At 40.8% G+C, this 16,113-nt stretch overlaps 1 protein-coding gene across 1 annotated transcript; it reads right to left on the reverse strand.

The window, feature by feature from the left end:
- Window positions 1-15,144: 15,144 nt before the first annotated feature.
- Window positions 15,145-15,872, reverse strand: LOC138905070 (uncharacterized). Its single transcript, XM_070193572.1, has 2 exons — window positions 15,774-15,872; window positions 15,145-15,672 (listed from the first exon to the last, which is right to left on the reverse strand). Exons 1-2 carry the CDS (start codon window positions 15,870-15,872, stop codon window positions 15,145-15,147), a joined length of 627 nt encoding a protein of 208 aa, XP_070049673.1.
- Between the last annotated feature and the right edge of the window lie 241 nt (window positions 15,873-16,113).

Here is a 16,113-nt window from a genome sequence, read left to right on the forward strand (position 1 = left end):
TATTACCAGGAATAACTTTTTACAAAGTGGGAGATTCTTGTAAAATCATAGATCCATATGTATTACCTAAAAACGGGTCATGTATTATTTGTGATCGCCTAATTGATTATTGATTTATCACTTATTAGTATTATCAGGATCATTTTCTTATAAAGTGAAAAATTCTTGTGAAATTATAGTTTGCCTATGTGTTACCTAAATATCAATCATGTATGATTTATGATCGCCTAAGTAATCTCCTATTGACCGCTTATTAGGTAATATTAGGATTTTTATTTTATAAAGTGAGAGATTTTAGTGAAATCATAAATCATCTATGCGTTATCAAGAAATCGCCTATGTATTATTAATGATTGCCTAAGTGATCTCTTGTTGATCGATTATTAGTTATTATCAGAATGCATTTTTTTATAATTAAAGTGGGAGATCCTGGTGAAATCATATATACCCTATGTATTACCTAGAAATCAGCAATGAATTATTTACAAATAACCACTTTCTCAACTTTTATAATTGAAAAATAACAACTGTTGTAGAGTTTCACATGTGAAATTTAATGTAACGACCCGATCAGTCATTTTGAGTATTACAACCCCGTTCTTCCATTTACTGCTTATTCTGTGCTCAATTATAATTATGTGACTTGTCGGGGAGGTTTCAAAATAAAATGGAACACTTAGTTCCAATATTTAAAGTTTAAGTTGAAATAATTGACAGAATGATGAAATATGCGTAAACAACCCCAAAATCAGATTTTGATTGTTCCAATAGCTCCGTATGGTAATTTCGGACTTAGGAGTGTGTCGAGATATTTGTTTGGAGGTCCGTAGTTAAATTAGGCCTGAAGTGGCGAAAATAAGAAATTTAAGTTTGGAAGTTTGACCGGGGAGTTGACCTTCGGGATCAAAATTCGATTCTAAAAATTGAAACAGCTCTGTTATGTCATTTATGACTTGTGTGCAAAATTTGAGGTCAATCGAACTTGATTTGATAGGTTTTGACATCGAATGGAGAAGTTGGAATTCGTTAGTTTCATTAAGCTTGAATTAGAGTGTGATTCGTATTTTTAGCATTGTTTGATGTGATTTAAGGTTTCGACTAAGTTCGCATGATGTTTAGGACCTGTTGGTATATTTGGTTGAGGTCCCGGGAGCCTCAAGCGAGTTTCGGATGGTTAACGGATCGAATTTTGTACTTGGAGTTTGCTGAAATCTGACGTTCTGGTTTCCTTCTACGCGATCGCGGAGCTTAATTGGGCAGCGAAACTTTTATGCTTTGCGACCTCGTAGCTATGTCTGCGATCACGAAGGTTGGCCAGGCAAAGCATCGCGAACGCGTGGGCTAGGCCGCGTTCGCTAAGAGGAAGTTGGGCCGGAGCTGGCTCACGCGTTTTACTCTATGCGATCGCGTGGGAGGTTCTGCGATCGCCTAAGGGTGAGAAAGTTGTGCTTTGCGATCGCGTGAGAGAGTCTGCAATCGCATAAGGTAAAAGTCTGTCAGACTCTCTCCGCGATCACATAGAGGAAAAGCCTGGGCAACATATTTAAGTTCTGAAAATGAGACTTTATCCCATTTTTTATTTTTAACGATTTGGAGCTTGGGGAAAGACGATTTTTGGGAGATTTTCAAGGAAAACGTCTGGGTAAGAGTTCTTAACTAAATTTTGGTTGAAATACCCGAATATATTATTATTTTAACATTTAATTGGTGTTTTGAGTTGAAAAGTTTCAAAAACCTTCTTGGTGATTTAAGGATTTGGAGGTCGAGTTGTTATCGGAATTTAGTAATTTTGGTATGATTAGATTCGTCGTTGAATGGGAGTTCATATTTTGTAACTTTTGTCAGGTTTCATGATGTGATCCCCACTGTTGAATTTTGAGTTAAATTTCGGATTTCTATTGGAAAATTTAGTATTTTCATATGGAATGTATTCCTATAGTTGGTGTTGACTATATCGAGTTATATTTGGCTAGATTCGAGCCATTTGAAGTTGGATAATCGAGGAAAAAGGCCTACTAGTGGATTGAATTAACGCAAGTCGAGGTAAGTGACTTGTCTAACCTTGTGTGGGGGAAATCCTCTTAGGATTGGTATTGTTATGCTAATTGTAATGCTTTGAAAGTCGTGTACGCGAGGTGACGAGTGTGTACACAGGCTAAATGTGGAAAATTCTTGCTTGAAATTATGTATCTCTCTGTCGCATAGTAATTAATTTATTTTATCAAGTTATATTCATCGCCGTTATTCTATTTTTACATGTCTATGTGCCTTATCGCTTAATTGCAACTTGTACAACATGCTTAATTGAATTACTTGTTTATTTGATTTTGTACTCATTATTTAACTGTAGGACTCTTTGCTTGAAATTGCTATCATTGAAATATCATTGTTCAATCGTTCTTTCTTAGTTTTCGCGACATATTTACCTTTGGGACTACGAGGGGGTACCTCGGGAGATCCCCATGTCTTATTTATTTACTTTTAGGACTATGAGACGATACCTCGGGAGATCACCATGTCTTGTATATTTACTTTAGGGACTACGAGGCGGTACCTCGGGAGATCCCCCTGCCACTGTCTTACATATTTACTTTAGGGACTACAAGGCGGTACCTCGGGAGATCCCCCTATCTTGCATATTTACTTTTGGGACTACGAGGCGATACCTCGGGAGATCCCCCTGTCTTGCATTTACTTTTGGGATTACGAAGCGGTACCTTGGGAGTGCCTCTGTTGTTTACTCCTATGTGCTGTGCTGTTACCTTTTTTAAATTTCTCATTGTTAAATTTTCAGTCTTTTTATTATGTTATTATATCTTCTGCCTTGTTTCTTTTTATTCTAGTATGGCCCTGACATGACTTCGTCACTACTATACCGAGGTTAGGCTTGACACTTACTTGGTACCGCTATGGTATACTCATGCTACGCCTCTGCACATCATTTTCTGCATTTCTAGGTACTCCCTACCAGCTCTGATATCAGTGAGCTAGATTATAAGCAGAAACTTCAAGGTATATCTGCCAGCATCCGCAGACCTCGGAGTCCCCCTCTATCTTATTACGTCGTCTTTCCTATTCACATTAGACTCTGATTTATAGAGATATTCGATATTATTTCTTTAGAGATTGTGACTTGTAATTCACCGAGTTTTGGGAATTTGTATGTGTTGAGTTTTAAGAGTATTTACTATTTTTTTAATTATTCCGCATGTTGATAGGCTTACCTAGTCTTAGAGACTAGGTACCGTTACGATATCCTACAGAGGAAAATTTGGGTCGTGATAAGTTGGTATCAGAGCCCTTGGTTCATAGGTGCTACGAGTCGTAAGCAGGTTTAATAGAGTCTTGCGGATCAGTACGCAAACGTCTGTACTTATCTTCGAGAGGTTACGTAAACTATTAGAAAATTTCACTTCTTTCATTCCTTATCGTTTGACATTGATTCATCTTGAAACATATATCTCATATTCCTTTGCATCCACTCGTGTATTACATTGCGCACTCGGTATCAGTTGTGTGCCGATGATTCTTGATGCTACAGTTGGACTACTAGGGAGCCAGGGGTGCTCAACAATTTCTCAACGTGTGGTCCCCATTGAAGACGCGAAAGTATTGAAAGATCACTCAATGACTCACGTGGGGGTGCAACGGATCTAGGCATCTGGTTGATTTGTACGAGACGCAAAGGTTAATATTGTGGATCATCGGACATTGTGACCTATAACTTTGTGCCAAGTGGGGGAGTCCACTATCAATGGATGAATTACGGGGTCATGTCTTATATCAGATCTGGCCTGAGATGTATATATGTGGTATTGAAAGGTTCTTGAAATTTGTATATGTTCAAGATTTGAGATTTGTATGGGATAATGTTGGGATTTGCGGTATGTCTACGTCCTTAATAATCCTATACTTCATAATCAAATGAGTTAGAGAAATAACTCCAAATTTATAGAAGGTCTATTCAGCATGGGCGCCTCGATTGCGACATTATGGGGTGCTTCAGAGGAAGTACGGTGGCTGATGAGCTTCTGGGCTACGTAGTTCGCGACAAGATTTGTCTGTATGTAGGTTTACTTTTGGGATCGTTGTGTACAAATAAGGGAGAAGTGTTACCCCAAGGAAGAATCAAGGAGTATGTGAAGAAATGGGTCAGCTCGACGGTGTTGGGTCAGTATAGCAAAGGAAGAAATTGGCCTTATGAAAGGTAATATTTCACTGGTATTTGTGGCAAGTTTATAAAAAGGGTAGACCAGCCAATGCAAAACCACCTATTTGGGCTCATTTTTCAAAAATATTTTTGAAAGAGTTTGTTCCCCAGACTCTCCGTAATGCGCGGCACACCGAGTTTGAACGGTTGAGTCAGGACACCATAAAAGTGTCAGAATATGCCATCAGGTTCAGTGAGTTAGCCCATCGTACTCCTACCTTGGTTCCTACAGCCAGAGAGCGAGGCCACAGATTCATTAAAGGACTCAATTATGATCGTAAATTTTGTATGACTCGGGAGCTACATACTGATACTTCATTTTGGCTAGTGGTGGAAATTGACAAGATGTTAGAACATATTCGAGGTGTGGAAAAGGAAACTAAGGAGACCAAGAAGTCTCGAGGTTCTGTGGAATTCAGTTGATTCTACTCTGCAGCTATAACTCATCACGGTGGAGACTCAAACAGTCGGTCATCTCCGTCTGCAAATCAGATTACTCGGGGTGCACCAGTAAGTTCTTTTAATGCACCACCGACATGGTATTCCTACAATGGTTATTCCAACTATCCGGCACAGACTCAGTATAAGCAGTCGAACCTGCAGAGGGGTTGTTATTAGCATGGTGATACTAGGCACATCATGAAAAAATTTCCCAGACTTGGGAGAAACATATTTCATCATAACACTCAGGCTAGGGGTGGAGTATATGCGGGAAGAGGGCGTCCTAGTTGTGGAGGCCCGACCCATCCCGTTAACATAGTTGCTATAAAGGAATAATTTCATTAACTTGATTCGGTCCTGAGAGTCGAGGCAAGTCCTCCTATTATGCTTAACTTATGAGTGAGCTTCGTAATTCTATAATCTACTTATGTGTTTACTCCCATTGGGAGATCCTATGGAGATAGCTATGTTTATCATTCTGCGTTGGTCACTAATAAGAGCTGTGAGGCTAAATGTGGCTTTCTGTACCCATTTCGATGAGTTTGATGTAATTTTCGGATAATTAATTACAATTTGTGAATTATATACCCTACCGGTATGGGGGTTCGTTAAATGTGATGACCTTGTTTATTGGAAAACTTTTTAAAAGAAGAAAATGAAAGATTTTGATTAGCACGAGGTGCATATTACTTGTGATTCAGAACTGAAGATGAGATCCTCGCATTTTAATATGATTTGATATGTTTAAATCGGGCTACGAGCCGCGGTGGAAGTTATATAAGGTCGAGATCCTTGTGATGAAAAATTTATGTGTTTAAATTCTCCCTTATGAAATTTGAATTTGTACTATATTACTAATAAGGAGTCATGCATGTTAGGCTTATTTAAAAATTCTTGAACGAATTTCTCTGTGCATAAATTGCCAAATTCGTGTTGTAATTATTGAGTTTTAACCTACGAGGTGGGTGCTAGGTGGCGTTAAATATGACTCATTAATTCGGGTAAATAATTATGAGGTCTTCATTCCCCAGGTCTCGTTGTCAGTATTGTGAAGGTTTGAAACGAGATTGTTTTTAACACGAATTTAATTGACGATGCTGTAATTGTGTATGAACAACTATTTCATACTAGAGATGTGGTTATGGGCATATGTATGATGTATGCGTAAGCACGAGTTGCTACAGCCAGTTGAGGCTAATACCGTGTGTTAATATGATGATCAGACCTTTTGAAAATGTTTGGAGTTTAAGAAATTTGATTTTAAAGTTTATAAATGTGGATAAAATAAATAATCTCAATTGAGATAGTGTTGCCTACAGGTTCAGGGTCTTATACTGTGTACTGTGATGCGTCGCGTATTGGTCTCGTCGCAGTGCTAATGCAAGACCGTAGGGTGATTGCTTATGCATCTAGACAGTTAAAGGTACATGAGTAGAATTATCCAGTCCATGACCTTGAATTAGTAGCTATTGTTCATGCCTTGAAGATTTGGCGGCATTATTTGTACGATGTTCTTTGCGAGGTCTATACCGACCATCGGAGTCTACAACATCTGTTCAAACAGAAATATCTCACCTTGCGACATTGGTGGTGGTTGGAGTTACTTAAGGATTATGATATCACCATCTTGTATCATCCGGGGAAGGCCAATGTGGTGGCCGATGCTTTGAGTCGAAAGGCGGAGAGTTTAGGCACTCTAGCATATCTACCGGTAGCAGAGAGGCCATTAGCATTGGAGGTTCAGGCCTTAGCCAACCATTTTGTTAGATTGGATATCTCGGAGCCCAGTCGATTCTTGCCTGCGTGCTTTCTAGGTCTTCTCTATATGATGGTATCAGAGAGCGTCAGTATGATGACCCCCAATTGCTTGTCCTCAAAGACACGGTTCAGCACGACGATGCCAAAGAGGTCACTATTGGGGATAATGGTGTGTTGCGAATGCATGCTCGGTTATGTGTGCCCAATGTAGATGGTTTGCGTGAGTTGATTCTTCAGGAAGCTCATAGTTCGTAGTATTCCATTCATCTGGGTGCCGCTAAGATGTATCGGGACTTGAAGCAGCAATACTGGTAGAGGAGAATTAAGAAGGACATAGTGGAGTATGTAGCCCGGTGCCTAAATTGTCAACAGGTGAAGTATGAGCACCATCGGCCTGTTGGATTGCTTCAGAAATTAGAGATTCCAGAGTGGAAATGGGAGCGGGTTGCTATGGATTTTGTCGTTGGGCTCTCACGGACTCAGAGGAAGTTTGATGCAGTGTGTGTGATTGTGGATAGGTTGACCACGTAGGCTCACTTCATTCCGGTGGTGACTACTTATTCCTCAGAGAAGCTAGCTAAGATTTATATTTTCGATATTGTCAGGCTTCATGGCGTACCGGTATCCATCATCTCTGACTGGGGTTGAATGTTCATAAATTCATTAAGTTAAATGTTCATAAATTCATTAAGTTCGATTTGAGATGCGATTCATAGTTTTGACATTGTTTGATGTAATTTGAGGCCTCAAACAGGTCCGCGTTAGTTTATAGGACTTGTTGGTATGTTAGGACGGGGCCCCGAGGGGCTCTGGTGAGTTTCGGGGTGGTTTTAGACCATTTGTAGGTCATTTTTAGTTGCTAGTGTTTGGCCATAGGGGTATGCATCGTGATCGTGAACATTGACTTGCGTTCGTGAAGAGCAATTTTGCTATTTGGGCATTGTGAATCGTGATCGCGGAAGCCTTTTCGCGATCGCTTAGAGGAAAATTTTGCTGTCACTGACCCGAGTTAGAAAGCTTATATCTTGCAATATATAAGAAAATTGGAGATGATCCAAAAATGAAAGTTATGGTCCTTTGAGTCTAGTTTTCCGAAAATCAAACCGTTTTTCATGTGGATTTTCATACAAAAGGTTATATACATTATACTAGAAGCTGTCTGGAAGAGTTGGGCAAGCTTTTTGGAATTTGTTCATCGCGATTGTATAGGGTAAAATATGCTATGCCAGGCGGCCTCTTAAAACAATGACATGTGGAACCGAGGGTAATTATCCCTTTTGATACCAAAAAGAATGACATTCATAAAGAAGCAATAAGTGCCCTCCGCCCGGTGGTATTAATGAATAATATTCCATAGCATTACGTACACTACCCGTTAACAGGAATTTGGAATTTATGCGCACTGTTACATCTTTATCAATGGGCCTCATAATTGACATTAAAGAAGGGCACGATCCTAGGACCTCATTCCCTAGGTATAGCTATAAATAGTAAGCTCTACTATCATTGTAAGGGACGAAATTTCTGGCAAACTAGTACTAAAATCTATTCAAAGCTATATATAATTTTATCTTCATATTTTCTGCTCTTATCATTGTTCTTATCATTGTTGCACCCGAAATCACCATTTTCGCTGTTTCGTCTTCATTTCAAGACTAAGTGTTATACATTTCTTTAATTATCTTATTATTTCAGAATCAAATTAATTCACTTGTCTAGAAATCACGTATAAATTCAATTGTACCATTTTACGAGTAAACAGTTTGTCGCCCACCGTGGGACCTAGATAGCCGTATAATTAAGTTGATCCTTGATTCTTTCACTAACGTGTTTTGATTAGTTTGTCTTAGAAAAAATCATAAGAAATACAGATAACAGTGTTAACAATGCACACAATCTCGAGGTGTGAGGAGATCATCCTCATTTCGAGGATTTAATCAGTGACACCCTTAATAAGGGGAATGATGTCACGCCAACACACAACAGGTGATACCCTCGACATGTTCGGGAGGCAACTCCCGATGACGCTGAAAAGGAGCACGTTGTTGATGCAATAAGGGTCCTGCTAGAGCAACAAAATATTAGTCTGGGCCACCTCGCTCGGCAGGATGAGGTTATGCTAGAATTGAAGCAGGCGTTATCCGGGGCTTCCAATAACGCAAATAGGTGAAATCCACTCCTTCCCGGTGCTCCCGTAAATCAAGCAATACAAAGAGTTGATAACAACACCCCGAGAGGGGAGATTGGTTCCGATTGAGCTGGGGGAAGCAGATCCGGCCCCAATAGCAAAAATGACCCCTTCAAACATGAACTTTTACGGTTTATAAGAGAGTTAAACGCCCGCATGGATCAGATCCCAGGTGAACCACCAGTGCTTAAAAGATCGGAATCAAAGAAATATACTCAGCTGCCATACAAACCAAGCACGACATCTGAATTAATCCCGTAGTGGTTTAAAATGCCCGACGTTCCAAAGTACGATAGAACTTCAGACCCACATGAGCATATTACCACCTATACGACGACAGTAAAGAGGAATGATTTAGCTCCTCACGAGATTGAGTCTATTTTGCTGAAGAAATTTAGAGAAACCCTCACAAGGGGAGCCTTGACGTGGTAATCACTATTTTCGGAGCACTCCATAGATCTTTTCGAGATGCTTGCAGATTCTTTTATTAAGGATCATGACGGGGCCAGAAAGGTGCAAGCCCGGAAGGATGATATATTCAGAATTGCCAAGGAGAATCCGAGTTGCTGCGAGAATTCGTTACCCGATTTTGAAAGGAGAGGATGTTGCTTTCGACTGTTCCCGATGAATGGGCGGTTAAGGCATTCACCAAGGGACTGAATCCGAGGAGTTCAGGCGCTTTCCGAAAACTGAAGGAAAGTTTTCTTGAGTTCCAAGAAACTATTTGGGCGGACGTACACAACTGGTATGAGTCAAAAATATGGACCGAAGATGATCAGGTTGGTTTCCCGTCATCAGCAAAGGGGCAGGAAAAGAATAAAGAAAAAATAAAACACGACTTCGACACGGATATAACTGTCTTTGAGGGGCCAATTTTTCCCTACGAGCGTACATAATGCCGCATCAGAAGTTTCCGATCAGTAGATAGATTCATTTATGACAGAAGGTCTGATCGTGGTTAGAACAATAGATCGTTGCAGGACAAGGAAGCGTCAGGTATGCGAGATCCTTCCTACCCAGGCCATTAGAATACAATTTCAATGTCAGTATAGTAGAATTGGTATCAGCTATGAGAAACATCAAAGAAGCACGATTTCCGAAACCAATGAGATCTGATTCCCTGCCATAGGGATCCCAACTTGTGGTGTGAATACCACAGAACGAACGGACACCGGACTGGGGACTGCCGGCATCCTCGGGAAGAAATGGTGACGCTGTTGAAAAATGGTCATCTTAGAGAATTTTTGAGTGATAGGGCTAAGAACAATTACGGTCGTAACCGGGACAATGCTGAACCCTCGAAAGAAGGGGAAGGTCTCCCGCGACAGATGATCAACATGATCTTTGGAGGGGATTAAATCAAAGGGTTCACCTTTTTGGCAAGGAAAAAAGACAAAAGTATCAATAACCCATAGCAAGAGGCTCCGGGAAGCCGCTGAAAATGATATCACTTTAACGGAGGAGGACGTAGACGGATTGGTGCTACCGCACAACGACACACTATTAATCTCTATAAATATACTAGACTTTAAAATTAAACATGTTCTAGTGGATCCAGGAAGTTCGACCAATATCATACAATGGAGAGTATTGGAGCAAGTTAAACTCACCGGAAGCATTATTCCTGCCACAAAACTCCTCGTCAGATTCAACCTCGCAAGCGTGACGACCCGAGAAGAAATTGATTTACCCACAAACACTGAAGGAGTAACGAAAACAACTCCTTTTGAAGTAGTAGATGGTGATATGGGATATAAAAGTATCATGCAAATACCATGGTTGCACGAGATCATAGCGGTACCATCAACATATAATCAATTACTGAAGTTTCTGACGCTCGAAGAAGTTAAACAGATAAGGGGTGACCAATCAGTGACAAGGGAGATAAATGTAATTTTGGTCTCTAGTAGCAAAGGAAGGGGACACACAACATAAAAATTACAGAAATCGGCACCCGCTCCCGAATCAGATGAAGTTAACCCGGGGGTAGGTGCGTCGTAGTCCTACCAGGTGGCGAGATATTCCAAGTTCTGGAAGAGACAGACGCAACAAAATCCACAACGAAAGAACTCGAGCAAGTCTCATTGTTCAAAGAGTTCTTAGAAAGGAAATTCCACTTGGGGAAAGGACTACATCCCGAGCTCAGGTCTGGCTTTGTTGAATTTATTAAAACTAATGCTGATTATTTTGCATGGTCGCATGCAGATATGACAGGTATCCAGATGGAGGTATCCGTACACAAGTTAAGTATGGACCCCAACATACCCCCGATAAGACAAAAGAAACGTCCTATTGAGGAAGCCAGGAATATATTCGTGAAAGAAGAGGTAACTCACTTACTTAATATCGGTTCGTTCCGAGAGGTAATGTATACCGACTCGCTAGCTAATATAGTCGTAGTTCCTAAGAAGAACAACAAATTTTGCATGTGTGTAGATTATAAGGACTTGAATAAGGCGTGCCCGAAAGACTCTTTCCCACTGCCAAATATCGATCAAATGGGCGATGCAATGGGTGGGAACGAGTTAATGAGTTTCCTTGATGCTTTTTTCGGGTACAAACAAATTAAGATGAACTCGGAGGATCATGAAAATACTTTGTTCATAACACATTTCAGCACATATTGCTATAATGTGATTCCCTGCGGGTTGAAGAACGTCGGAGCCACTTATTAGCGGCTCGTAAACAAGATATTTGAAAAACAAATAGGCAAAACAATTGAAGTTTATATATACGATGTGCTCGTTAAGTCTATGAATGCAGGTGACCACCTTAAGCATCTGCAAGAAACCTTTCACATCCTAAGGAACCATAACATGAAGCTTAATCCCGAGAAATGCGTGTTCGGGGTCATTTTCAGCAAGTTTCTTGGACTTTTGGTTTCACAAAGGGGGATTGAGGTAAACCCCGACAAGATCAAGAACATCGAAGACCCGGACCAACTGTCAAGTGTGAAAGAGGTCTAAAGACTCACGGGAAGATTGGCGGCTTTGAGGAGATTCATTTCCCGATAGTCGAAGATATATCACCATTTCTTCGCACTACTCAAAAAGAAAAACAACTTCGAATGGACCCCGGAGTGCCATCAGGCTTTGAGAGATTTTAAAAGGTACTTGTCAAGCCCTCCGCTACTTTCTAAACCAAAGGAGAGTGAAACAATGTTAATCTACCTCACAGTCTCAGAAGTTGCGGTAAGTGTAGTTTTAGTTCGTGAGGACGAAGGTACGCAATCTCCCATTTTTTATGTTAGCAAAATTTTAACGGGAGTAGAAACTGGCTACCCGCATTTGGATAAACTAGCCTTAGCTCTTGTAGTTGCGGCTCGAAAGCTGAAGCCCTATTTCCAATGTCACCTGATAGCCATGGTGACCACTTTTCCTCTACGGAACATCCTCCACAGACGCGAACTCTTGGGTACGTTGGCTAGATGGGCCGTTAAAATGAGTGAATTCGACATAGAATATAAACCAAGGACTGCGATTAAGTCACAAGTCTTGGCTGGCTTCTTGGCCGATTTCAGCTCCGGATTACTGCCTCTGGCAACCAAAGAAGCAGCAAGGGTGTCGGAATTGGCATCGGGGGTTTAGACCTTATTTACGGATGGAGCTTCCAACGTAAAAGGGTCCGTGCTCAGAATAGTATTAATCACACCTTGGGGGGAAACCCTAAGGTAAGCCATCAGAATGATCCATTTAACTAAAAATGAAGCAGAGTATGAGGCTTTGGTTGTAGGGCTCGAATTGGCCTAGGGACTAGACTTCGAGGTCATAGAAACCAAATGCAACTCACAGCTGGTGGTAAATCAAGTCTACGGGATCTTCGAAACTAACGAAGAATGCATGCAACAATACATGATGAAAGTCCAGGCTAACCTTGGTTCATCGACGGTAGTACCACTGATGAACTCAATCCCAGATACGGATAGCTACTATGAGGTAAATACGACAAATTTGGTATGGGATTGGCGGAATGAAATAATCGATTATCTCAAGCATGAAAGCTTTCCGAAGACCCAACAACGTTCCGGGCACTGCGCACCAAAGCATCATGGTATAACTTCAAAAGGGGCCAATTGTACAGAAAGTGTTTCCAAGGCCAGTTGACCCGATGCTTGAGGGCAACCGAAGCCAACTATGCTATGCGAGAAGTTGATGAAGGGAGATGCGACAACCATTCGGGCACATAATATTCCTTAGTGATAAAACTGGGAAGGGCAGGATATTACTTGTCCTGCATGGAACAAGACGCCAAAGAATTAGTACAAAATGCGGTAAGTGCCAATGCTACACACCGCTGGTACATTAGCTGGTAGAAGCAGTGCACTCGGTTCTGTCCCCATGACTGTTCATGAAATAGGGGATGAACATTGTTGGACAACTATCGACGGCTCCCGGTAAGGTAAAATTTCTTTTGATTTTAACTGACTATTTTTCTAAGTGGCCAGAAGTAGGTCCTTATTAGAAGATCGTCGAGCGCGAAGTGGTGGATTTTTGAGAAAACATAATGTGCAGGTTCGGAATTCCAAAGGAGATAGCATGCGATAATGTCCCATAATTTATTGGTGCAAAAATCACAAAGTTCCTCGAAGATATCAAAATAAAGAGGATCACATCTTCGCCGTACTATTCAAGTGCAAATGGTTAAGCAAAATCAACAAACAAAGTTATTATACAAAACCTCAAGAAAAGGTTGGAAGCAGCTAAAGGTAAATGGCCCAAAGAATTTCCCAGAGTCAAGCACAGGAGAAACTCAATTTTTCCTTGTGTACGGGGCAGAAGCATTGATCCCGGTAGAAGTAGGGGAATATACCTTGAGATATTTCCAAGTAGGTGAAGAGTCAAACAATGAAGCAATTTTAGTCAACCCGGAGCTACTTGATTAGCATAAGGACTTGGCGTATATAAAAATGGCTGCCTAAAAGTAGAGAATGGAGTGATATTATAATCGAATAACCAACCTCCGTTATTTCAAATTAGGAGACTTGGTCCTGATAAAAGTAACTCAAAGCACCCAGGAGCTCAACGCGGGGAAGCTAGGTCAAACATAGGAAGGTCCCTACCCGGTTTCAGCTGTCACCGGGAAAGGTTAATATGAATTGGGGAATCAAGATGGAGAAAAGTTGCCCAGCAACTGGAACGTGACATAACTCTAAAGATATTATTGCTAATGAAAATCACCTGTACTGAAAGTATGTGATTCACTCTTTTTCCCTTCGTTCAGTTTTTATCCCAATTGGGGTTTTCTGGCATGGTTTTTAATGAGGCATCAACAGAAAGCATACTACGAAGAAAGCTTCAAACAACAGTAGAAAGACCTTTAATAACAAGGTACACAAGCTAAGAACCACTATGGGACGGTTAGATAATCTTTGGCTCTATAGCGAAATTCCCATAGGGAAGTTAAGTTTGTTTTCGAGAAAAGGTTACCTGGTTGTTCATAAGTTCAAACCACTGGAGGGTTGTTAGATAGTCCTTCGCTCGATAGCATAAATTCATAAGGGGAAACAAAGTAGGTCACCGAGTTAAGGATCATCTCACAATTCATTAGTGGGATCCTCGAAGGTGCAAGTCTTCCAGTATTCCAATTCGCATTCGAACACGGGGGGGGGGGGGGGGTATATGAGGATAAGTCAACAATGACTACCATGACGACCGGAGAACAAAAATTGAAAACATAGTTGTATCATTGGGACCGGGAACTGCGCGGCCAGCCCCGTAGAAACAAGTTGTACAAGTTAGCCATAAGTGAATAGCAATTTCTTTTTTAGCATAACAAATGCTTATGTACTCTTTGAACGACAATTTCTTATTTCTTATCTGAACGATGGATTAACTATTTCATTTGAAAGTTAAACAAGTACTTCAAATGCTAGTTCTGTAATGAACATGAGACGTCCTCTTCAAGAGCACCGTAAACATCAGAGGGCCCTCTCTTATAAAAAACCTCAAGTTAAAGGGTTGGTTTCAAAAGAAATTGTGCCCAGAATCCTAACTCTTTTGATGGGAAAAATACACCCCAAAGCCGTACATAATCAGACGCAAACAGTGCAATTTGCATAGAATACTTAAGCAAAAAATGAATGCAAAAGTTAAAACTTGCAAATGAAAGAACACAGAAAGATTCATGCAATACTTGAATAAAAATATATTTTTATTTGCAATAAACATGCCAAAATGGCACAAGTACAAAAGTTAGGAAAATAAAAGAAAAGCTAAACTGATGCCTCTCCAGAATCTGGTGGAAGAGAAGTATCTGACCCCATAGGGGAAGTAGAAATATTTGTCGGTGCCTCAATAGTTTGGCCTTCAACATCATCACCTTTTGGTTCCTCTCTAGTTCTCAAAAATTAAGAACCAGAACTAGAAGAATCAGGAGAATCAAGCTCTGCCGAGGGAACCGCCAGGAGCCCGTTTTTAGCAGCCAACTCAAGTTCACGGGTCTTAACAATTTCAACATCAAAATCAATGATAGCAGCTTTGGCCTCCTCCAAAGTTTTTTTCCTCACACTGTACATGGCGTAGGTTTTCTTAACAACGAGGGAAGCCGCTCAGAGCTTAAGTTCTTCTTTGAGTTGAGTCACCTCGGCAGAGAGATTTTCCTGGGAAGACCTAATAGACTTGAGGCTAACGTCAAGATCATAGACAATAGAGATGAAAATTCTATTGTGCTCAAGGGTCTTCTTATACTTCTCCTTCAACTGGGCATATTTTTTCCCTGCAACAGCAAGCTCTTCAGACTTGGAATTCAAGGATGCCTCTAAGTTGATCAATTTTTCAGCAGATGAAGCCTCACAATTGGATGCAATAAGAACAACATTATGGACTTCAACCCATTTAGACCTATCTTCTTCAAACTGAACCCTCAACGAGGCGATCTTTTGGCTAAGGGTTTCCCCCCCTTGTTCACTTTGCTGCAAACGATCCTCCAACACAACAACCTTGACAACTTTGGTTTCCAATTCTGAAAGGCGAATAACAACTTGATCACGTTCAACCAAAAGTTGATCCTGTGCGGAGGTAATTTCTTCCCTCCTGCGAATCAACTTCTGAAGGCCCTCGGAAGCAAGAAATTTGGCCTACAAATCAAGAAAGGCAAAACTCAGGATATGTTTAGGCAAAAATAGAAGAAATAAAAAAGGAAGAAAGGAATATACCGCTGCGGCGTTGTTCAACAAACACTCTCATGAAAGTGCCTGAATCGTTTCCCAATATTTCTTAGAAGCATAAAGGCTTCAGGTAATTTGCAAGTTCCACTAGCCGGGATAGCAAGTTGCATCCGGTAGAGACCGAAAGAGTAACATTCCTCCTCTTTTTTGGATCTTCAGAAGGGGTAGCATAATTATGCCACAAATTCCCATGAACTGGGGACTGGGAAGAGGAACATCTTCTTCGTGGTCAGGTGCGACCGATGGAGATGATGTAGCAGTTGTTGATGGAAGAGCTGGGGAACAAGGAGAAGAAGCTGATGGCGATGAAGGATAAGAAGCAGTCACATCAAATGCAGCGCTAGTTGTTGG

Source organism: Nicotiana tomentosiformis, chromosome 2 (genome assembly GCF_000390325.3).
Source record: "Nicotiana tomentosiformis chromosome 2, ASM39032v3, whole genome shotgun sequence".
NCBI lineage: Eukaryota > Viridiplantae > Streptophyta > Magnoliopsida > Solanales > Solanaceae > Nicotiana > Nicotiana tomentosiformis.